The sequence below is a fragment of the Ctenopharyngodon idella genome, chromosome 16 (assembly GCF_019924925.1).
Source record: "Ctenopharyngodon idella isolate HZGC_01 chromosome 16, HZGC01, whole genome shotgun sequence".
NCBI classification, from domain to species: Eukaryota; Metazoa; Chordata; class Actinopteri; order Cypriniformes; family Xenocyprididae; genus Ctenopharyngodon; species Ctenopharyngodon idella.
In genome coordinates this window covers 18,584,133-18,610,000 of record NC_067235.1, presented here as the reverse complement: position 1 = coordinate 18,610,000, position 25,868 = coordinate 18,584,133, and the positions used below count along the sequence as shown (strand labels likewise).

The 25,868-nt window shown below is 36.8% G+C and overlaps 1 protein-coding gene across 3 annotated transcripts in view; it reads right to left on the bottom strand.

Annotated features, from left to right (window-relative positions):
- Positions 1-25,868, bottom strand: part of tsnare1 (T-SNARE Domain Containing 1) — a 196,022-nt gene that overhangs the window by 120,249 nt on the left and 49,905 nt on the right. For all 3 annotated transcript variants that reach the window (XM_051864836.1, XM_051864835.1, XM_051864834.1), the window contains exons 5-8: positions 10,531-10,621; positions 10,242-10,316; positions 9,630-9,686; positions 2,989-3,144 (exon numbers count right to left, since the gene is read on the bottom strand). In XM_051864836.1, the coding sequence (XP_051720796.1) occupies positions 2,989-3,144; positions 9,630-9,686; positions 10,242-10,316; positions 10,531-10,621 (379 nt within the window). The remainder of the gene's footprint in view (positions 1-2,988; positions 3,145-9,629; positions 9,687-10,241; positions 10,317-10,530; positions 10,622-25,868) is intronic.

Below are 25,868 nucleotides of genomic sequence, written 5' to 3'. Positions count from 1 at the left end.
CAAATAGAATTTCTATATTCAAATAGAAAACAGTTATTCAAATTGTAAAAATATTTCACAATATTACTGTTTTTACTGTATTTTGAATCAAATAAATGAAGCCTTGGTGAGCAGAAGAGACTTCTTTTAAAAACATAAAAAAATCGAACCGTTCAAAACCTTTTGACCGGTATTGTATACTATTAACTATGACTTTTGACTCAATAAATGACTAACTATGACTCAATAAACTCCTAATTTACTGCTTATTAATAGTTAGGAAAATTGTAGGGTAGTTTTTAAGTTTAGTTATTGGGTAATTTAGAATAAGGCATTAATATGTGCTTAATAAGTACAAAATAAACAGCCAATATTCTAGTAATATGCAAGCTAATAAGCAACTAAAAGAACCTAAAATAAAGTGTTAACATATAAATACTAAAATAACTGTTTGGCAACTGTAAACCTACTGAACCTAGAGTAACACCATCGACAGCACAACACTACAAGTTAAAAACTAAATATAAATAAAGTCCCCTTGAAAACTCTAGAAATTTGGGGACAAAATAAGAGATATAAGGGTATTTTCTGAGCGGAAACATCTGAGAAGTTCACTTTGCTCTCAAATAATCTCATTGCTGTCTAAAAGAAACAATGAATGTCTTACAAATTTAGTCTCCAGGTAAATTTACATGCAATAGGCTATTATAAGTAGATACTTTTAAAGTAGAGTAAAGAGTTTTACTAGAGTAGAGGATTCACAAGTAAAGACAAGCAGGATAGCTACACAGCAGTGCTTGACTGCCATTAGCGCCATTTACTGTAGCTCCACTACTGTCTGAAACTTCTATTTCTCACTGAAGGGCAAAAGGGATGCAGTGGACACATTTGCAGGGGAGACACGTGTCTGTATTTTTTCTGTTGGATGGGCCAGGTGTTGCATTCAGATTCCCCTTGAAAGTTGTCCTTTGTCATGCCCTATGCGTTCCCTTTTTTTGAACAAATTCATTTTGATGAAATGATGACCGGTGCCAAAGTGTCAGAGAGGTGTGTCTGGGGTTGATGTCATAAATGGTGGAGGGCGGAGCCTGGCTCCTCCCTTCAAATGTGTCCCTCATTTCACTGCAATATATGGTGAATCCAAATCGAATTAGTCATCCCAGAGGAACAGTTCATTACCCTTGTGGGTTGCCTCATAGAAAATCAAGACGGAGAATCCATAACGGCATGCGGAATAACCCCCCGTCCTCTATCCGGCTTGTGTGTGCGTGCATGTCCCTTTGCACAGTTCTCCGGAGAAGGGTTCGCCTGAACGCACAAGCCGCCAGAGTAAATGTGAACTACTCAGGAGGACAGATCAGCTTTTGGAGAGAAAGAGAGAGCGAGAGCGAGAATTGGGGGGGGGGCTGATTGTACTTTACACGGATAACAGACATTCCATCTTCTCCATTTCCCTCGGGAACCCATCTAACAGTGAACAGGAGAGAGAGACGGATGAAAAGAGAGAGAGTAGGGCTCAAAAAGGGCTGCAAATGCTTGTGATTCACTTGAGCAGAGTTGCGTGAGGAGGCGGCGCGGGGCCGGCTGGAGTTTTGGGGGGTTGGGTAGGCAGGGAAGATGCTAGACAGGAAAAGCACACTGTCAGATATGATCAGCTCGGCTGGGCCTGGGGCCAGAGACATATCTAGAACCTGCAACAGAATTCTCGGAGCACAGACTCATCCTCATCACCCTTCTGATCATCTGAAAAAACCCTCGTCCAATTTCTCCGTGACTAAAATAACCTGTCGGTTTTGTTTGAGCCTTTCAGGTTTTGTCCGTGTGATGAATGGGAATTTATTAAGAGAGCTGCGGGATGTGGGATTGTTTGAAGCCTGTCGGTTAGCCAGATGCGGTAGCTGCGTTAGCGAGCGAGCATCTATGAACTTCAGACAGGTCTTCAAGAGGGAAAAGCCATACGTCTTCATTTCAAGGCTTTCTCAAGGTTGTCATTGGTCATTAGGACGTGTGGCCCATCTCGTTTCTCAACTCCCTGCCATTCAAACAAGAAAGAGCCATTTGTTTTGACGCACCATCTGCGTGACTCGCTTTCCGTCTAGCCTTGTCAATAGTCACGACGGGCTGACATTTATTTCATTTTAATTTTTGCCTTTGAACACCCTGCATCAAAGAAAACCAGCGCATGGTGCATGTCCAAAACAAATGGCTTTGAAATTGAACCAAACGGATGTCAAAGAACAACAGAATAACCCCATCATTGCAGGTTCACATCTGTGCAAACGCACATCTGGAGGAAAACAGCTGTTTTGCTACAGATGAGACATACTTCAATAGAGCAATGTGATGCTGTTTTTCAACGGTGTATGAAAAGCCTTCTGCTTGTGTGCGCGACTAGACAGCAGAATAAACCAAACTATTAAGGAAAATTGCCCTGAAAGCTTTAGTAAAAGGACAGTTGCTAAAGATGATGACGAGTACAGAAAGAACACAGGCCTGATGGTTCTGTTTGTATGGAAATGTAAGTGATGCAGTGCTGTTCTCTCCAACGATCATGTTTATTCTTTTTAAGTGTGCCTAAAGTCTTGAATAAAATGACAATGCAGGACACTGAATGATTGTATAGACAGATGACAAAAATCAAAGATTTTTCAGGGTTCTAAAAACATCCACTGATCCTTCCTCAATATTTTGGTACAACCCTGTCAGAATACTTCCTAGAACCACTTCAAATATGAAATTGCTTTCATAGCTATTAAAAAGAAAGAATCTGACCCATGTATATATAAGAAATGAATACGTTTATTCTGCAACGATGCATTAAATTGAGACTTCTTTCAAAAACATTAAAAATCTTACTGACCCAAACTTTTTTAATGGTAGTGCACATCAAAATTTCTCAAAATAAGAAAAATAAATGCTCAATACTAAAGAAAAGCTGAGAAGGGTTGGGAGGGGCTTATTAATGCAATTAGGTTTTCAGTGGGTGTGGCTATTGAGTTCCTACTGTACCTCAATCTGCAGCAGTGCTTCTTCTCTTTGCCTCAGGATCTCCACATCTTCCTCACTGATCTCTGACAGGAATGCTTGGCCATCACCCTCAATGGTCTCCCCCGCTCCGAACAACGGCCCCTCTTCAACCAGTTCACTGAATGGAGTCTGTAGGCTCTGTCCATTTGACAAAAAAAAAAAAAAAAAAAAAAACGCACACAAAATAAGAGATAACATTTTTCAAACTTTTCAAGAATGCATACAATGCTCAGAATCAACACTAGCAGTGGGCTTACACAAATAAAAAATAAAAATAAATAAATAAATAAACTTGTTTGTTGACTTTATTGTCAAAGCTTCCCTCCATCTACACAAAATAAGCAGAGAATATTTTAGCTTCATGCATTCCTTTTTATCAACACTTGAATGTGGGCAAGTTTCATTAAAAATGATTATATATATATATATATATATATAAAAAAATTTCAGTGGGGTGTACTCATTTTTGCATCACCCTAATTTGAGTAAAACTGAAAAATGTGTAATCTAAGTTATATTATTAACCTTACTTTCATGTTATAAGTTAAACAGATGTTATATTAAACTTAGTCTTGTCAACATTTTGGAAATTGTTTTTATGTTCATTGAGATATTGTTTAAAATGTTACTTTTCAAAGGGGGTGTACTCATTTATACTGAGCACTGTATTTTATATAACAGTGAAAACATGGAAAGCCAGAAAATTCCATTAATAGCGAGAAAGCATTGTCTCATAAATGACAGGAAATTCTGTCAATGGCGGAGAAAGAGTTAATTTTAACACCATTTTCAACTAAAAACAGAAAACTTTTTCTGTGTTTTAGACATTCATTTACACAACAACAACGTTTTGGGGGACCTGAAATGGCAAACTTCTGAAAACGGGTTTTAACTTGAAAGTTTTTGAAAACGTTACACGGAGGTGATAAATGATACCATTATAACCTCCGTTCAAACTACAAAAACACAAATTTGTAAAAACAGTGACATCATACTCATGCGTATTATGTGTTCAGTCTATAATCACATAGTGATTCTTTACAACGTGATATCGCCTACTACTGGCCTGGCATGCATAATACAGCGTTTTTAGTCCTTTTCGTTAATCTGTTTGAACGGGAATCCTTTTGACAATGTTGTTGTCTGTACACAAAAAGCACAAAGGAAAAAATTTTCCGTTTTTAGTACATTGTTATTGTGTAAATGTACCCTTAAAGTGTATCAATGTAGTATTTAATCATGAGCCCTGAATAATCACTGATCCCAGAACTGCCCTTGCTTAGATCCTCAGAGGATCAGAGCGTTGCGGATGTTCTCAGACATCAGACCAGACTTTGGTGAAACTTCTCTATTAGAAATGACAACTTTCCTTGAGATCATTTGTAAACATCTTATATAATAACAAAGCACTGACATTTCACGGCTTTGGAGAATATAATACAATGATAATGACTTGCCACCTCATACTGCAGCAGAAGAATCGCAAAGGAACAGCCTGCCGCCTTTCTTAGTCATTTAGGTTGAACTCTCTGTTAGCCTGAAGGTTGAAGAGGTGGGAGTTGGTCACTTAGAGAGGGCCACATTGATCTGCTAATTTCTCAACTTGCATATGTATGACATCGATAAAGGCTTGAGGCGTGCTATTATTTTTTGCAATGTGTTGGATGACTCATTGTATTCTTCCCTCTCAGAATTAGCACATCCAATACATCTCAGTCCAGCACAATGCCACCCCGAGAACACCCTCTGCTTTGCGCGGTTGTTGTCGTCCCACTCACTGAGGATATCATTGTCTATTAGGTCAAAGAGCGGCTTGTAGTTGGGAGGTTTTCTCATCTACTGACAAGACGTAAAACATAAATTATCCTCTTAACCGTATCTGTACCTCAGATTTGCCCTGAAATGAAGTCTAAAGCTTATTCTATTCTAAATTTAATTAATTTTTAATGAACTTTACTTTATTAAGAAATAAGCCCATTACCATTATATTCTTTTTAAAAATGTAAATAGACTTATTTGAAACCTTATTTCAAATTCAGACTAGATAAAACACAATCAAATTTGCTTTGAATTTTCTCAATTTACAAGACCGTTCATACATGATTCCCTATGAGGCAGAGAGAGGAGTCTCCTATAAAAGCAATGGATCCAAATCACATTAAGTCATAGGATCAGCATGACTCATTCAAGACGGGATATTCCCAGTTTAAGGCGTTTACTCAGAAATGTCTCACTAATCTAAATTCTCTGGAGGATATGTGCTATTATGTAATGTACCTCTGATCTGAAGACTTTCACTCATATCGCAGTGGCTTTAAAAGGTTAGTTCACCCAAAAATGAAAATTCTGTCATTAATTACTCACCCTCATGTCGTTCCAAACCCATAAGACAGTCGTTCATCTTCGGAACACAAATTAAGATATTTTTGATCAAATCCAATGGCTTGTGAGGCCTGCATTGAAAGCAAGTTAACTTAGACTTTCAAAAGCCCAGAAAGGTCCTAAAAACATATTTAAAAGAGTTCATGTGACTACAGTGGTTCAACCTTAATGTTATGAAGCGACGAGAATGAAAAAAAAAACAAAATAACGACTTTATTCAACAATATCTAGCACTCGTCACTGAACTAAACACTGCTTCATGAAGCTTCAAAGCTTTGCGAATCTTTTGTTTTCGAATCAGTGGTTAACAGTGCTAAACAGTGGTAAACAAGGCTTTGTTGCGTCATAAATGTTTCGAAATTTCAATAGTTCATGTGACTTTGGCAGTGTCCCGAACCACTGATTCAAAACAAAAGATTCGTAAAGCTTCATGAAGCAGTGTTTAGTTCAGTGACGAGTGCTAGATATTGTTGAATAAAGTCTTTTTTTTTTTTGGTGCACAAAAATATTCTCATCGCTTCATAACATTAAGGTTGAAACACTGTAGTCACATGAACTGTTTTAAATATAATTTTAGTACCATTCTGGGCGATTGAAAGTCTAAGTTAACTTGCTCTCAATGCAGGCTTCACGAGCCATCAGATTTTATCAAAAATATCTTAATTTATGTTCCGAAGATGAACAAAGGTCTTACGGGTCTGGAACGACATGAGGGAGAGTAATTAAAGACAGAATTTTCAATTTTGGGTGAACTAACCCTTTAATACATTTTTTTTTTTTTGTTCCAAGTTTGTTGAAATAGAAGTCAGCACTCTGTGTAAGTCCTTTAAATGCTTGAGGTTGAGAGATAGTTAAATTAGAGCAAAGAGCGAGATATTTACATCACTGGAGCCATTTTTCCACCAATCAATCAAAATAAAAAGAGCATCCTGACCCCAAATGTTTTAAAAAAGGTGGGTCTCGGGTTCTTTCTAATGATTTTTTCTTTGTCAGAAGAGTAAAAGGTTAAACAAGGGGAAAAGATGATTACCTTTTTCTCTGATTCCTAGAATATGGTTTGCAGCTGTATTATAGAGATGGGAACTCTAGCCTCACATCACCACATTCAGATCTAAATTATAGCATAAAAACTGGATTATGTTAAATAGTGTGAAAATGGAAAAAGCAAGAGGTTGCACCCAAACATAATAAATAAATAACCCAAATAAATAACTCATTTTGACAAAAGATTATTGCAAAATAATTCCTCCATACATCCAACTTTTCTGTTTTGTCCTAGTAATCAATTATATGGAAGCCTATTTCTTCCTGTAATTGTGAGATAAAGTTTAACAACAGAAAGAAAAGTCACAACTTCAATATATTAATTCACCATTACAAAAAGATTTTAGCAAATAAAGAAAATTAAGTGAGAAATATAATATAAAGGTGACTTGACATGACAGGTAAATATGACATTTATTATAATGGCTTTGTGTGAAAATTTATGTTAAAATGATGTGAAGTTTACTTAAATTAAAACTTGTTATATTTTTTGAAGCCTAATTATTGTTCAAATTGATAGCTTTCAGTTATACTGTAATGTTTAATGTCTATAATTAATGTTTAAAAAAATGAGACATCAGTAGCAGTATTGGTATCAGTGATTCTGGCCTTCAATCATAAATAAGATGCCATTAAACAGATATTTAAAATATATAGACTATATGATATTTCTACATTAATTTGGAGATTAACTGTGAAACTGTAAATAGTGATTAATCAGGATTAATTACAGACAAAATGTGCAATTAATTAGTTCGTTTTTTAATCGATTGCCATCACTAATAACATTTAAGAAATGGTTGCAACTGCAAGATATAAAGTCACATTGTGAGATAAATAAATAAATGACAAAATTCATATGGAATTGAGAAATACTTCCAATTGTAATAAATAAATTAATATTGTGAGATATTTGTGAGACACTTGAGAAATTAATATTGTGAGATATTTGTGAGACACTTGAGGTTAAGAAATTTATTTAAACATAAATCACCATGAGTACTACAATCAAAAACCTATACCGCTGTGATTTTCCCAATCATAATAGTGAGTCACGTTCATTAATCATCTCACAGATTGGCAGTTCTGATAACAAACCCAGTTCTCATTTGAACTCATAAATAAAGACTGGCAGAACCTGGCGATCAAACAACTCCTTAATAACACCTTACTCTTGACTAACATCTCAGCATGTTGTTTGTTTTGAATGTGTTCTTGGCATTCATATTAGAACTACACATCCTGTTTGATTGCTCTGGTCGGGTGTTTCCAGGGGGGATTGTGGAAGGAGACAGGAAGATCAGAGACATAGCTACAGGTGACAGAGTCTCACATAAAAGCAGTGTCTCTAAAGAACGACAGGAGGGAAGGGAACAGAATAAGAGAGGATTTTAACAGACCTGAGACTGTAAGACAGGAGTGTGTGTGTATGTATGTGCTATAGTCACATACCAGCTGAGCCAATCTGAGCTGTTGTTGTACTGCAGGTAATATTGAACGCAATTCCTACCATTCAGTCAACACTTTCAATCATCAGTACATCCTTGAGCAATCTCAGATGAACTGAAAATTGAAGTTTGATGGAATCTGAAAAAAAGTGTGGCGATGAAGATGTCAGTTTTAGTGTGTTTCATCAAATGAAACTCTTCCAATGAGAGTGAACATCACTAGAACTGTCATATGTGGTCATTCTCGAGGCATCTTGTTTCTTCTAGAAAAGATGCTTTTTTTTTTTGTTCTCACAGTGAAACCAAATTTAAGATACCACTTGTTTTGAAACAACCTGGGGAAAGCTGGGGTCAAAGGAATAGTTCACTCAAAAATGACACTTCTATTATTGTTTACTCACCCTCATGGAGCTACAAATCTTACTTCTTTGGAACATGAAAAGAAAAATTTCGGGTAATGTACAGCCACTCTTTTTTATATGATAAAAGTGAATGGGAACACGGTTTTGCTCCAAAATAATAAAAAACTCCCATAAAAGTATCATAAAGGTGTTTGTGCACTTCATCATACAAGTCAAATGATAGATTTGTATCCATATCCATGTAAGCATTGCACCTTAAAGGGATAGTTCACCCAAGTATGACAATTCTGTCAGCATTTACTTAGCTTCATGTCATTCCAAACCCATAAGATGTTGATTTATCTTCAAAATAGTATCTATCTTCAAGACATTTTTAATGAAATCTGAGAGGTTTCTGTCTCTCCATTAATAGTACAGGTAACTAAAACTTAGTAGTTAAAAAAAAAAAAAAAAAAAAACATGAATCAAGCAGTTTAACCCAGTTCTTGTAAAGAGATACTATCATTAAAAATATCTTAATTTGTGTTTTGAGGATTAACCAAAGTCGCATGTGTTTGGCACTATGTGATAGTGAGTAAATTATGGTAGAATCTTTATTTTTGGATGAACTATCCATTTAACATGTGGCGTGTCTGGTTAAGCGTCACAATATCAAGGTGCGATGATCAATCGTCACTGACATCAAACCTGACATGACACATTTAATGGTGGCATATTAGATTTAAGAGCTACAGCTGAAAGAAAAATGATCTAATGGCTTCAGAAGACTTGGATTACAGTGTACAGGTCACATGGACCACTTTCATTTTGACTGACTGACTGACTGACTGATTGATTGATTGATTGATTGATTGATTGATTGATTAATTGATCGATCACCTTCATTAAATGAAAACGATTGCCAGGTTATTCTTTAATAATGTGTTCCATGGAAAAAGTAATACAAGTTTGGAACAATATGAGGGCGAGTAAATGATGATAGAATTTTCATTTTTGGGTGAATTATGTTAGTGTCCTGCTCAATGACATAAAGGAGGTAGGCCATGGATCACCTCTTGTGGATCTATATTCCTTCCAGCCCAGATCTTTGACCACCTCTTGATTGACAGGGCTGCACGTTCTGTACCACAAATGTAGCGGTTCCAAACAAACTTAAAATGAGGGCTGTGGTTTGTAAGTGTCAGGAAATTCTGACAGTTAATATCTGACCTGCTAGAAAATGAAGTGCTGAGAAAAGAGGGGCATCAAAGAGCTCCTCATCCACATGCAATCACACAGGCAGTCTTACTCTTTATCTTACTGTCACAGGGATGTCGAAGAGCTCATGAAAGAACAAAGAGGAAGAAGTGGACTCTCTCTGGACTCTGAGATATTGAAGCCCACTCACCTGTTTCCTGTCCTTTTGTGCAGAAGGAAGCAAGGCCCTCGAACGATCTGCAATTTTCTGTCAGAGAAAAGAAAAAAAATGACATTAATATGCAAATAGAGCCAGACATGTGACAGCAGCTGAGCTAAAGAAAAGTTCAGTGGATTATTTTTCACTGGTTTACATTATTGCTGCATACATACAGTAGAGGAGACTGGGGACTATTGTACCACAAAATCTCTTTGATCACAAACAAGCTAAAGTAATGACACTTATTCAGCACATGCTCAAGTTATGTCTCTCCATGAGAAAAAAAAAAAAAAAAAAAAAAAAAAATGAAATCGTTTAAAAAGAGATATAAAGTCCATTTTGGGTATGGTATTTCTGTCTTAAATTATGATGTTAAATGCCAAATAATGTTTTACAGATGCTCACTGTCGCTAGAAGCTAAAATAATCAATTTTTATCTTGACTGTCAGGATGGGGAAAACTGTAACTGAAGTGAATGTACAAAAATGCTACAAATACTTCCCTCTATTTTCAAGACTGACATTGGTTGCAGAAGCTCTCACAGTCCTAATCACATGTGTTATTTTGTGGACAAATAAAGGAAAGCCAATATTTCATGTGTACCTTCTGCAGGTCTCCATATCGCTGCACAGAATCCGATAGCTCTGTTTTGAGTCTCGTCAGACGGAGCCTGTCTTGCTGCAGGAAAACAAAATAGCATAATTTTTTTTTAAATGAACACTTGTTCATTTCATAACATTATTTTTGTCAGTGCACATGCAGGTCAGTGGAATGTCACTCTACCATGTTCAGATGAAACCAACATCACTGGATGTACATATATAAGGACAACTGTTCCAGTAAAGAAAGAAATAAAATAGAGATTTAGGAGTCAGAGAAGCATGACTTTTACCCGTGAAGATCCGCTGATGATGTCAGTGAGTTGTTTAACAAGCTGGCTTGTGCTCGTTATGACTTTATTGGTTTGCTGCTGTGTGGAATGTCTGAAAGAGAAGGAGAAGGGGATAGAGAGAGAGCGAGAAGGGTGAAGAGACAGGTAATCATGCTTTACAAACCGCAGAAGACGATTCAAAATGATTCATCAACTATCGCAAGGTGCAATGCTCTCCAAGCTGGGCTAGCTTTACAGCCCTATTGGATGGATTAGGCTCAACCAATTAAGTAAATCAATTTTAATGACTGTGTGACAGAGGAACAACATTGTGCAGTGAGGGACTGTGTGTCATGGTTGCAGAGCTCAGATGATGTCAGGCAGGCTTTAGGCTCCAGGCAGGAGTCAATCTGCCGCCCCGGAGGAGAAGCAAGGGATTAGACGTTGTGTACAGAGACAGCAAATCAAACGGAGGAAAGGTAGCACAGCTCAATGAGAGGTTTTCTGAACTGAAAGTATTAATAGAGCAGATGGAAATCAAGACTGCGTAAATTGGGTTTATAGAGGGTGATATTTATGACTGCACAAATAAAAGGGAAGAAAGGGAAACTGTATGTGAAAGACGAGACCAATGCACAGGCTTATCTAACATTTACCCAGAGCTCCAGACCAACAGGGGGCCCTGAAGGGTTACAGAAACAGTTCATATTTACTAGACTTCAGAGTTGTGAGCCATTTAGAATTTAACTGAGAATTACTTGTTGGGGTACGTCTCAATCAGATCCCTAGTTCAGTTGTCAGGGCACTGATCAGGGAGTCAGCCATTTTAAGGGATCTCGCAAAATCCTTCCAGTGCACTGAAACGTTCCCATAATGCACACTGAAAACCAGGGAGCATCGAAGCTCACTATGTTTCCTTAATGGAAGTTCTAAAGTGCGAAACCTAAATCATGTAAGCTAACTTACTACACATAATGATATGTGATAGATGTCTTTTTAAAATACGAAACATTATTTAAAGGCACAATAAGATTTTTAGATTAAAATATCCATTCTCAGAGTCATTAAGCTATACATTTGTTTTGAATAAGTGACTTCTAGTGGTGAAAATTACATATTTTGCCTTTAATTGTGCCTTTATATGTCAGCATAAACATACCTGCTAGACAGGTAATGAACATAAGCTAGCTATCATTTATAATTTGTTTATGGCTGAAATGTTGGAAATTTATGTAATAAGCAAAGTAGTTATCATGATGTACTTTAAATAACATTAAAAAAATTATATTAAAAATATCAGTTCTGCTGTTGTTCATAAATACCAGTAGTGATGTTATACAATGAGGATGTTGCCATGTCGCCGGAGTCATCATTGTCCCAATGTTTAGTGAGCCAGGGTCCTTACTGTCCTTACCAGTGTCTGATTTTGTCTACACGATATACTGGTTCACAACCTAGGAAGCTAGGGTGTTGATTGTGACACACCCTTTGTCTCAATTATAAACACTGAATTGAATTTGAATGGGCTATATGCACGGAGGTTTCTTTAGAACTTCCGCAATATTATAGTTAGTCAAAAACGAAACTAGGTGAAAAACAATTAGAGGAAATGGCTGATGCGCAAATAAATGCTACTCTGCTGCCACCTGCTGGTTATAGTGGTAATTATTGTCTTTTTTTATTTTTAAAAATAAGTGTTTTCTATCAAATGTTGAATTTCCTACATTTTGAAACGTTCGGTTTTACAATGGGGACAATCTCAGAAGGATGAACAATTAATGTGTGTGGTCATCACATTAAAAATAACATTTGAAGTGCTGGAAAAAAATGTGTGTGCGTGTCTAATTACAGACACGGCATTTCTTAAACGGTCCCAATAGCTTCGTCTTTATTGCAATCAATAAAACTAGTTTATTGGCAAATTAGGTAAATGTGATAACTGCATTAAAATATGAATACAACATTAAAAAGTCAACCACTGATGGTTTTTATGTCGATGTACAGTAAGTACAGAATGAACAGCTAACAGTTCACCGGAAATGCCCAAGCTGGTTTAACGACAACCAGGAAGTAACCGTGCATATAGCCCATTGCCATAGCAAACAGGATGCAGAATTGCAATTCAAATTTGAAGGGAAGTAGAATTAAAATATACAGAAAATCGAAAAAAAAAAAAATGACCGTATATGACTTACTAGACAAGCAATTCTTAAATAGACAAGTAAAATGTCAAATTTTGAATTCTAGCTTGACAAAGCCTTCTTTGAAAGTTTTCAAGTTTAAAAAGCCTCAAATTGTTAAGGTTTATAGGCTCAACAGACAGAGAGACTTCCCAGAATGCATTACCTCTTTTGAATTTCTTTGAATTGACAACTGGTTCCTCTTTCTGTCATTCCATTCCGAAATCAAATTCTACTTCCTGTGGGGTGTGGCCAGTTCAATTCATATTTACATTCATGAATTAAAAGGCAGCCAATTCTTTAGTTCTGAATTTTGCCCAACACTGCTAGACTTGTAGCTTACATTTAAAACATGCCTTGTTTTATGCCAAATAACAGAGCAATTCCAAGATTTTAAGATGCTTTGGCAAGTTAAAAACGTTTGACATGCTGCACTTTGAATCAATGTCCATTTTAAACCACTGACCAATCAAAGCAATCTGGGGGTGAGATCAACGCTGTACAGGATTTCATGCGCCCATAAACACGCCTTCGGTTCACTTCCGTTACGCTCTGTCTAGCCTTTTTTAACGCAAGAATGCATCCTGTGTGAAGGGCCCCTGAGACATTCATGTCCTGGGTATGTCAACGTCATAATCCATCTCTGAAATCGGGGTGAAAAAGGAGGAAGTGTGGCCCGAAAGAGAATTTAAAGAAGGCAAAAGTGAGAGAATTAAAGACATTGAAAACTTGAGCCTGGCTATACGTTATTTGCAGTTCTGAGCTGGATGGAAGATAGAGGGGGAAAAGAGGGCCAACGGGTCAGAAGCTCATGAACAAATATAATCTCCTGATAGAAATTCCGTTTTCTCCTCATGCGGAGCGAGGGGTTTGGATAAGGCCATTGATTTAGTGTCTGTGCCCTGCTCCGTCTGATCCCTTCCTTTAAAACCCAAACCAAGACCACCGGCCAGAGCGCCTCCTGCTCCCTAGAGATATGTGGCGGCGAACGCAGGGCGTACCTCCCACTCAAATATTGATTTAAAAAGCGAGGAAGGAAATGAGGAGAGAGGCGTCAGGCTGAAACATCTCCCGTGCATTCGTTATGGGTGGGGGCATGCCATTGTCGTTCTCAGTCCACGAGAGAGGAACGAGACAAGTCGAGCGGAAAAGCACCTGTAACAATAGCGGCAGCAGCAGTCGTGCTGTGTGAACAAAAAAGGCAGAGGTCCACAGTGAACGTTCTAATCACACGCCAGAGAATAGGGGAACGTGGCTGAGCAGTTCAACCATAAAGCTTGACTTTGGGTACTTTTTTTTTTTTACATGATCAGTCCATTTCAAGGCTAAACATGAGCAATGACTCACTCCTCTACAGTTCTGCATGCATGGACTTAATATTACTGGCTGAGTGTTTTTTTGTTTTGTTTTTGGACCGTAGGATTTTCTGTTCAAATACTGAAGTGCACTACAACGATGACTGAAATCTAAAAACTTTTATTTTTCTCCTCTCCAGTATGGATGTAGCAGTGGGTCATTCCTATGACTGGTGAATTAATAGCTGATAAATCTGCCACAGACAGGTCATCACTTCACTATAAACTCAGTAGACATTCTGAGTATTAAAAGAATAGTTCACTCAAAAATGAAAATCCACACTCACCCTCATATTGTTCCAAACCTGCATAACTTTCTTCTGTGGATCACAAAAGGGGAATACTATGCAGACCTTTATTTTCCATGCAATTACAATGAATGGGAAGCATAAAACCGTAATATGATAAATTTGAGTAAGACAGACCAAACTTATTAAAAATGGTATATTTATATTTCATCAAATCTCATTATATTTTATTTATTTACATTCCATTTCTTTACTTGGACTCAATATTATTTTCATTTTATCATGTTATTTTTCTCCCACCACTCTTACATTAATAAACACTTAAAGACTAACTAAAAAGACTAAAGAACTATGTGTGTGTGTCTGTATACACTGGTCAGGCATAACATTATGACCATCTTCCTAATATTGTGTTGGTCCCCCTTTTGCTGCCAAAACAGCCTTGACCCGTCAAGGCATGGACTCCGCTAGACCCCTGAAGGTGTGCTGTGATATCTGGCATCAAGATGTTAGCAACAGATCCTTTAAGTCCTGTAAGTTGCGAGGTGGGGCCTCCATGGATCAGACATGTTTGTTCAGCACATCCCACAGATGCTCGATTGGATTGAGATCTGGGGAATTTGGAGGCCAAGTCAACACCTCAAACTTGTTGTTGTGCTCCTCAAACCATTCCTGAACCATTTTTGCTTTCTGGCATGGCATATTATCCTGCTGAAAGAGGCCACAGCCACCAGGGAATACTGTTTCCATGAAAGGGTGTACATGGTCTGCAATAATGCTTAGGTAGGTGGTACGTGTCAAAGTAGCATCCACATGGATGACAGGACCCAAGGTTTCCCAGCAGAACATTGCCCAAAGCATCACACTGCCTCCACCAGCTTGCCTTCTTCCCATAGTGCATCCTGGTGCCATGTGTTCCCCAGGTAAGCGACGCACACGTACCCGACCATCCACGTGATGTAAATGAAAACGTGATTCATCAGACCAGGCCACCTTCTTCCATTGCTCCGTGGTCCAGTTCCGATGCTCACGTGCCCACTGTTGGCGCTTTCGGCGGTGGACAGGGGTCAGCATGGGCACCCTGACTGGTCTACGGCTATGCAGCCCCATACACAACAAACTGCGATGCACTGTGTATTCTGACACCTTTCTATCAGAACCAGCATTAACTTCTTGAGCAATTTGAGCTACAGTACGGGCCAGCCTTCGCTCCCCACGTGAATAAATGAGCCTTGGCCGCCCATGACCCTGTCACCGGTTCACCACTGTTATTTTCTTTGGATAACGTTTGATAGATACTGACCACTGCAGACCAGGAACACCCCACAAGACCTGCAGTTTTGGAGATGCTCTGACCCATCACAATTTGGCCCTTGTCAAACTCGCTCAAATCCTTACGCTTTCCCATTTTTCTTGCTTCTAACACATCAACTTTGAGGACAAAATGTTGACTTGCTGCCTATATATATATATATATATATATAGACAATTTTCACACAATTATTTTCTTTGTATAAATTTAATTTATTCCAAATGAATATACTAAAATGTAAGTGGTTCTTCCACTTATGGTTCTTCAGTCCCTGTTCATTGCAATTGTATTGGGGAAGAAAAGCATGAGAAACAGTCATCAGGAAGCCATACAGGTCTGGAACAACATGGTGAGTCAATAATGACAGATTTTTTTCATTTTGGGATGAACTATTCCTATAAGAAGGCGATAGTATGAAAAATCACAGGCATCACATGCACCAACACAACACAGTCTGAGGCACAGACAAGAGGTCAGCATGGCATAATTTGCATACGTGTTATGCCATTGCCAATGCCACATTAGCAGTAGTTAACCTGGTGCCCAAGATAACTGAACATAAATAACAGAAAATCAGTTGACTGAAAGATCTGAAGGATATTCAGCAAAGAAACACAGGCACAAAGGACTAGGGCAAAAAAAGAATAGAAAAAAGACTAGTAGGACAAGGACAGACGCAGAAGATTGACTTTGCTCTGTTTGAAACCGACTGAAGGAAGGGAAGAAAGTCCCTTGAAGACAAAAAACAGGAAATAAACCTGTGGTCATAGACATTTTTTTGCCGTCAATAAAAATGTAACTGCTATAAATCGTTTTATAACTCAACAATAATGCCTTGGTTTAGTCACGGCAGTACAAATAAAGCCCTTTGAAATGTCCATGACTCAACCTCATTATATTGCACACTGTGATCCACTGAACACCTTCAATACGCCCTCAATTACAGCATCCTTGTGTTCCCTCTACGGTAACATGTGAAACTCAATATGGCCTACACAATCTCAAGGGTCGACACGCAGCAGTGGAAAAGTTCTGTTATTACTCATCCCACATATTCAAAACCCAGCAGTTTATTTCCCCAAACACTGTTTAGTCATGGTCCACATTTAGCATGTTTCGTGTCTGTCGAGTTGGCGGAGAAGAATATGAATCTTCCTCTGCTTTGACTGGCTATGGCCATCTTCAATCTGAATCCCCGAAGGGCCGAACACATAGACTGAGTCACTTCTATAGCTGAGGTGGGTTGCTAGATGAAGCTCATTGACTGAATCTATGAGAAGATGAGAACATGAGGAGGCCAAGGTCAAATAGATGCAGAATCAGTCAAACATTTGCATGAAGGTAATGAAACAGAAGCCATAGATAACTTTCAGACGTCTACTTCTGGCAAAGTTCACATAAACATGTTTTGTGTTTAAGTTTGAGAGATAAATGTCTGGTTGGGGCATGTGTGTAAAACTTAATTTCGATAATCCACTTTAGACATTCTACTAACTATAAGAATCTTTGCAACTACATGTCAACTACCAGTCACTGGAGTATTAGTAAACTGTCTGCTTAATATCTGCAATCACCTTATTTTGATGTTCCCACAAAAGACATTGTACTGAAAAAAAAAAAAAAAAAAAAAAAAATGACATTCAAAAATCCTACCCTGAGAAATATTCAATGTGTGTGTAAAAAGTGTGACATCCAACCCCAGTCTCCTCCTGTTCAGTTCTGCGATACCTCACAACTTGATAGACACAAGTATAAAACTTTTTAGTTCCAGGGTACCTTGCAAAACCTGAAAGATACAAATCTAATTTCAAATCCTGACTGGATACCTGGAGGTCAAATCAGAATATAACACAGAGAGACTTGTGAAAGTGACTCAAAAGCTACTTCTCTCCCTCAGATGTGTGATGTACTGAGGTCGTGCTATGTGAAGTCTAGTGGGTATTTACTTGTGTTAGTTTTTATTTCATTTAAGACAACTGTGTAAGGAACACGTTTTTTGTTTTTTGTTTTTCTTTTGTAAGGTGTTTCATTGCATTTCTCACTTCACTTCCTCCCTGTACTGCTTAGCTTGTTTCTCAGCCATACAGTATTTATGGCCTGTTCTAATACTAATAAAAGCTTCTCATAATTAATAGAAAATGTCTGACCAAAAAAATTGCAATAGGCACAATGTTGTTTGTCCGTAGAGTGAGGAAAAAGAAAAATAATAATAAAAAATACCATAGGTAATCACAGTGTTTTGATATACAGCCATATAGCATGGCTACCAGTGTGATACTGTGCTTATACAACAGTTCAATGTCACAAGTGTGTAAATAAATAAGAAATAACGACGGAGTGTCTTTAAAAATCTCTTTTGTGCAGAACTACTTCCTTCCACCACGGATTCAAATCTTAAGTTGACAGTTTGACCAAGGCTCCGTTACTAATTCTAAAACGTCACTTTAGAACTAGTAACGAAGGAATGTTGAGTCCCTCCATAGAAACTCATTGTATGTTGTACACTATTATTGAGAGAGAGAGAGAGAGAGAGAGAGAGAGAGAGAGAGAGAGAGAGAGATCGCCTGAGGGAGCATTACCTGTGTCTGATATAACATTCATTCTTCAGGTCGATGTCCATAATATTTTATCCATTATAAAAATACGTTTGAATGTCCGCTGAGGAAAGCGATCTCTGTATTTGTCCTGTTTTACAGTTTAGGGAATTTTCCATAACAGCGTTAAAACAACATCCTTTGTTTACAAAAGACCCTTTCAATTTAAAAGTCTCTTGCGACTGACTCATTCACTCATAAAGTCTGCCGCCATCTAATGGCATATTAATGTAACTTTCACTCAATCCATATTACACACTAATGGACCCTTTCTCAACATATTTATATAAAATAATATTTATTGAGCAATAATATTTAAATGAACAACAATAGTCATTATAAATGACAATAGGAAATAAACACAATTGTACAATTCAGTCAAACGTACAAAAGCAGTCCTCAACAGGATGCAAGTTAAATATAGCCTTAATATTGAATTATTAAATTTAACATGGCACAATTCGATTTGCTCAGGAACAAGTAATAGATTAATAAGACCAAAGATTGCCCATTTTAGGTACCCAAAATGAATTATAAAAGCCAGCACCAAATCCCTGAAGCACTGGCAGAGATGAAGATGTTCTCGGCGGGTACACGAGCACTGAACGGCCGCTGGAGCTCACATCTCTGAAAACATCTAAACAAATTGTAAAATAGGTGCTATGATTAAATTTGAGTCATATTTCAGATCTAAACAACTACAATCTCGCCTAAAAAAACTCTTAAAACTACAGTTTGTGGTACAACAAGTGTAGTGTTTGTATATGTATATATATATATATATATATATATTTTTTTTTTTTTTTTTTTTTTTTTTTTTTTTTTTACCCCTCGGTCGACTTCGTTATACTGGGCACTGTTAACGCTGCACATTTATGATGACTACTCCGTTAGTTAAAATGTCTGTCCGGGTCATATAGCCTGAGTTTAAAGGGATAGTTCACCCAAAAATGAAAATTTGATGTTTATCTGCTTACCCCCCGGGCATCCAAGATGTAGGTGACTTTGTTTCTTCAGTAGAACACAAATGATGATTTTTAACTCCAACCGTTGCAGTCTGTCAGTCATATAATGTATGTCAATGGTAACAAAAATGTTTGAGAGTAAGTAAAACATGCACAGATAAATCCAAATTAAACCCTGCAGCTCGTGACGACACACTGATGTCCTATGACACGAAACGATCGGTTTGTGCGAGAAACCGAACAGTATTTATATCATTTTTTACCTCTAATACACCACTATGTCCAACTGCCTTGAGCGCACGCACGGCATCCGGTGCGTGAGGTGCGTGAACTATCCCTTTAAGTGAACCAAGATGTCCTTCATTATGCTATGCTTTATATGAATCATACTGCACCATGAAAGCATTCATAATCTAATAAACACTGTTCTATTTTTTGCCTTGTATAAACCCAGCTCTCTTTCTGTGAGTTTAACAAGTCTAGTAGGGATATAAACATAGCACCTACAATCTCTAACAGATGCAGTATAACCACACACAACAGACCTGTGAATATCCTATTTTTTCCATCTTTCCTTTAGGGAATAGAGAGTTGTCAGCCAGTACTGCATGTAAGCAAGTGTACTCTTAGGTCTACCCTTCTTCTTGCACTGCATCGTAGTTAAACTTTGCTGTTGTCATGAAAACCAGCGTGCATCTTTTTCTGTCAGCTGTGAACTGAGAATCAACAATCTGCTTTCAAGTGTGTGATGCATAATTTCCCGTGATTGTGATTACTCTGGAAGTATATATTTATGCTGCCTCTGTGCATTAAAAAGTCGTAAAAGCACATTCAGCAAACACTAAATACGAGCGAAGAAGCGACTACACACACATACGCATAAAAAATCATCACATTATTCCGATGGCCTTAATTACATGTACGTTAAAAAAAAAAAAAAAAAAAAAAAATTGTAAATAAATCAGCGAAATTTCCAGTAAAAAAAAAAAAAACAGCTGTGGTCGCCAGAACTTTACTGTAAAACATATGTTAGAAACATTTTGAGTTTTACAAAATGAACTTAAATTTACAGTAAAATTATCTGTCATTTCATTAACTGATATAATGTGCATAAATCCAAGTGAAAAAATTTTTTTTACCTTTATAATATAAGCTACTGACAACTTTCACAAAAAAAAACAGATGGTAAAGAGAAAGCCACATGATGATTCAAAGTTTATCACAAATAGCATTTCCACAAGCTGAGGTAAATATTAATACAGGTGCACAGTATCATACACACAAATACAAAACACCATATGTACAGTATGTATATATGGTATATGTTTAGTTAATGCTGTGTTGTTAACACAACATAAATTATGCAGATGTAGCATAAAACCCTACTGATATGTAAAAAATAAGAAACAATTATTTAAAATGAAAAACCATTAAATGTGAAGTGTCACACATGGAATTCTGAGAATGTCAATTTACGTTTTTTCCACTGTAAATTCTCAGATGACTCAAAAACTGTATGTTTAACAGCATTTTTTTTTTTTTTGTAAAATTACATTAATTGCTCCCAGTTTTTCAGCATATATAGTAAGAGAAATTACCATTAATTGAATAACATGGTTTACCATAGCATTTTTATAGTCTTTTACCAAAAATTACAATCATTATAGAAAAACTCTATAATTTTGTGGACATTAAAGGGATAGTTAGTTCACTTAAAAATGAAAATTCTGTCATTAATTACTTACCCTCATGTCGATCCAAACCCATAAGACTTTCAAATTAAGATCTTTTTTATGAAATCTGAGAGCTTTCTGTCCCTCCATAGTCAGTCTACGCAACTGAAACTTTGACACTTCAAAAAGTCCATAAAGAGATCGTAAAACTAATCCATATGAATTGAGTGATTTAGTCCAAATTTTCTGAAGAGACACAATCGCTTTATACGATGAAAAGATTGAATTTAGACTTTTATTCACATAAAAATTGATCAGCGAACATAAACAGAAGCTCAACCGAACCTGCTTGATGCGCGAGAACAAACCTCTTGCGGAAGCTCAAACGTGCTGCGTTACACATGAGAACGAACCTCATTGGTTCTCGCACGAGCTTCCGTTTACCACAACTGATGTGTGAGTTGATGAATGTTTACATGTCAATATAAGCCTAAATTCAATCTGTTCATTATATAAAGCGATCGATCGAGTCTCTTCAGAAAATATGAACTAAATTGCTCAATTCATATGGATTAGTCTGTAACGACTAAGACAAATCAGACACAATGATTTGTTATAGTTAACCAATAAGGGTTTAAAGCTTACTCTGGGGTCTGTCCCCCATCCCCCAAGAAGTTCTCAGTTACAAATTTTAATTGCGCTAAAGAATGTTGGTTGCCACATGGAAGAGCAGAGAAGAGCAGAGACATAGAGACACACAGAAAACCTGCATCTTTCCCACAGAAAACAGACTTTCCTGCATTAATTTATAGACAGACTGTTCTATAAATTAACATGCATATCCCCAGGAAATGGTATCCATTATCACTGTTTGTTGTGCTGTACTCAGTATTGTATTCACATGTTTTATGATACATTTAAGGTAATCTCAATTATGCCATGTTTAGTGTCTATGGGTTCGTATCGAGAATATTTAAATGCTTGTGTATGCGATATGTCGATACCTCATGCAACACATCAGTATTACAAGAATCTTCAATAGTTCTTCATCAAAAACTCAGCCAGTTAATCTTGCTCGGTCGTAAAAGCCCTGACAGGAGGCGTGTTGTCGCTCGGAAATACAACATCTTCATTGGTCAGGTCAACCCTAAGAGATGTGACTTTGACCAGAGGTTAAAAGCCAGTGCACAACCCTCCCTCTCTCCTTCTTGCTTCTTGGACGACTGAAGAGACCCCCTTTTGCTCCAGGCCTCTTCAGGCCAAGGCCTGTGGGCCTGGAAGTCCCGTAGGCCTACGCCTGCAACCCAGCCATGTGCTCATCTATGAAAGAGAGAAAGAACTCTTTCCCCACTAAGAGTCAAATTAACAGCTTAAGCTGTTTCATATTACTTCATCCAACGCAGAAGATACTGACTACAACTTCGGACCGAATCATCAAGGACTCCTCAGCCTGCAAATCCGATGCTCCTCGACCTAAAGGCATCTTGCATGTATCGTACATTTGAACACTAAACAGCGATTTAGTATTAATTTGTAAACCACCTGTGTCAGCAAAGGTGTTTTATTACTGAGGAAACTGATGATTCTTTTCCAGATTGTCTTTGACTTTGTCCCATAGCTCCATTTCCGGTCCCACTTCCCGTTCAACTCTATCATTGCTCATTTTTACCTACGTATGTGTGCGACCTGCGTGTATGTTATGTGTTTGTTAGTTTAGTTATGTGTTTGTGAGATAGTTAATAAAGATTGTGCACAATATAGGTTTGCCTCTTAAATGATTTAGATCTTGACTACATGCTCTGAGTAGTACTGTACAATAAGAATGTTGTTTTTCCATAACCTGGAAATGAACATTTCTTAGAATTAATAAACAATTAACACTGAGTGTTCACTGGACGAACAGGTTAATTGATTGTAATATTAATTTTAATGTAGCTACATCAAGTTAATCTGATTAACTGATTCACATATTCATAATTAATCATAATTAAATAATCATAATGAGTTATGAATAATTATTAATATTTTCCCTTTGAGTTAATTTGCTACAAGTCTTATGATCTCTTTATGAACTTTTTGAAGCATCAAATTTTCAGTTGCATAGCTGTCTATGGAGGGTTAGGAACGGGTTTGGAACAACATGAGGGTGAGTAATTAATGACAGAATTATAATTTTTGGGTGAACTAACCCTTTAAAAAAAAAATTCTGGCTGATAAATGTTCTCAATTCACCTGCTATTTGCATGCATTAACAAGTCAGCACAATGTTTGTCTAAATATGTTTGTATTGTGGCTTCTTTCTCTCCATTCTCATTAAAAGTTTCTGGTTTCACCACTTAAGTGCACGGCAAACAAAAATAAACATAACTAATTATATGCTGTCACCCTACCGGCTAAAAACTAAAGGTCTCCACTTCAAAACTGGAGCATTGATAAATATTCTGGTGTACTCATCCTGCACTCTTTGTGAAGTACTGAGTGTCCACAGGTTGACTTGCCCACTGAGCAGAGGAGATGTAAGGCTAATGAGCAGAAAACAATTATTCCATCGTAACGTGCCATTAAGCACCGATCCCGACCTGGGGTAATGACGCATACTGGATCAGTCATGTTGACGGACACCATCCTGACATTGTCAGGTAAGGCAAAGTTTGTGCAGTGATGCAGAACATAATCACAATTACAGAGTCTACATATCTCACAATGACTTAAAAAAATTATGCTGACAAAAAGGGCTGAAACTCTTGATTAGTTATTTGTGTGTGGGGAGGGAACATTCACAACAGGTTTCAGAAGCGGCTTAATTTAGCTAATGGTCTTTATGATGCATTTTTCATTAAGCATATTTGCCATGTTGGTTTTATGAATAATATATTTCACACTACATTGATTAAGTGGGGTTTTTAATAGAAGTGAAATTAACTAGATGAGTTTGCAAGTAAATTGCACTTGTTTTGCTTTGAAAGCTTGAGGTGATGTAGAAGTCGCTTTTAATCATCTGTTCATTTTCTGATTGCTCTGATAATGCATAGTTAACTTTACATTTGGTTAGGAGATCTGACGATTAATAATACATGCGCTTGGTCTTCCGCCAAGATTGCATTACTGAATCATATTACTGTCATATCTGATACTGGTTTTGTTTTTCTACAGAAATATTACAATACATATGATTGCCTGTATACAAGAAAGGTAATCACAGATATGATATACCAACCTAATTTCAAGGGAAAACGTAACTATGTTGCGAGGTGGCGTTTTCATATGAAATGGTATGATTATTAGAAAAAAGGTAAGCATGAAGGTCCACCACTAAAAATACCCGTCACTGGCGCGTAAGCAGATTATCCGAAAACGTACAAATGAGTACAAATTCATATGAGTTAGCCCAAAATGGTGAATTGGTGTTAAATAGTTACAAATTGCCATGAGATTGTGTTGGATATATTGAATATAATATCTGATTTGCAACCGTGCAAAACTATGGTACCTTTATTCTCAATTATTCATGTTGCATTATTATAAACAAAAAGAGAGAGACTTAAAAATGAATAGTTCACCCAAAAATGAAAATGTACTTACCCTCATGTTTTTTTAAACCTATATGACTTTCTTTCTTTTTTTGAAAACAAAAGAGAAAGTTTTTGAATGGTACTGCTCTTTTCTTCATACAATGAAAGTCTGTGAATTGTGACTAGAGGCTGTAAAGCTCCAGTAACGACAAAAGGCACCCAAAAATTCATACACTCAAGTCTTCTGAAGTCATACGATAGTTTTATGTGAAAAAAAAAAAAAAAAAAAAAACACTGAAACTTAAGTCGTTACTCACTGAAAAGTTTCTCATCTGCTGTAGCTTTAGTCAAATTGTGTTCACGTTTGCATGTAAATTAATAAAACATGGCACATACACGTAACATCTCTCTTTTTTTTTTGTCTACAAAAGAAAGAAAGTCATCGAGATTAAATAATGCCACAAGTTTCATATTTGGGTCAACTTTCAAGGCAGTACCACCATCTACTTGAATGTAGTTTTGGTCCTCACAAGCTTCTCAGCATAAGGTTCACCTTCTGTCTACAGAATCCTCAGCAGAGAAGAGGACGGACAGTGCAGTGTGTCCTCCACTCCAAAGACGAAGAGTGTTTCTCAGAAGCCCTGTACGCAGCAGAGCGGAATGTGTAATGCTCTAACGAGCACAATGACAAACAAAGGGTGTGAACGATTAATCCACTTAGTTTTGCTGCGTGTGTGTTTCTATGATTACAAAGATGGGTCAAATTTAATTAGCCAAGTGATTTTTCACTGGAATGAGACGCACCGAACGTGTAAAACACTTAGAGTCGTAAGTTGTCAAGCTAACACTTGAGAGTAGGGCTGCAACTAGCAATTGTTAATAATCAATTAATCTCTTTTTATTATTCCAAAACGCTTTATGATGATTGACTTTTTATTAATAAGTCTAATGTTCACCAAGGCCGTATTTAAATCAATCAAAAATGCAGTAAATATTGTGAAATATTTTTACAATGTAAAAACAACTTTTCTATTTTAATATATTTTAAAATGCAATTTATTCAATAAAAAGTTTGGGTTCTATAAGATTTTTTTTAATGCTTAGGAAAGAAATCTTATATGCTCACCAAGGCTGCTTTTTAATCAAAAATACAGTAAAAATACAGCAGTGTTCAATACAATATGGTAATATTGTGAAATATCACTATAATTATTACAAAATAAAAGTAACTGTTTTCAATTTTAATCTATTTTAAAATGCAATTTATTCCTGTGATGTCAAAGCTGAATTTTCAGCATCATTACTCCAGTCTTCAGTGTCACATGATCCTTCAGAAATCATTCTAACATGCTGATTTAGTGCTCAAGAAACATTTCTTATTTTTAGTAATGTTGAAAATAGTTGTAACACTTAATATTGTGGGAATCGTGATTTCTTCAAGATTCTTTGATGAACATATAGTTCAAAAGTATGGAAGCTTGTTTCCGCCATAAAATTAAAAATAAAAAAGGTAATTGTGA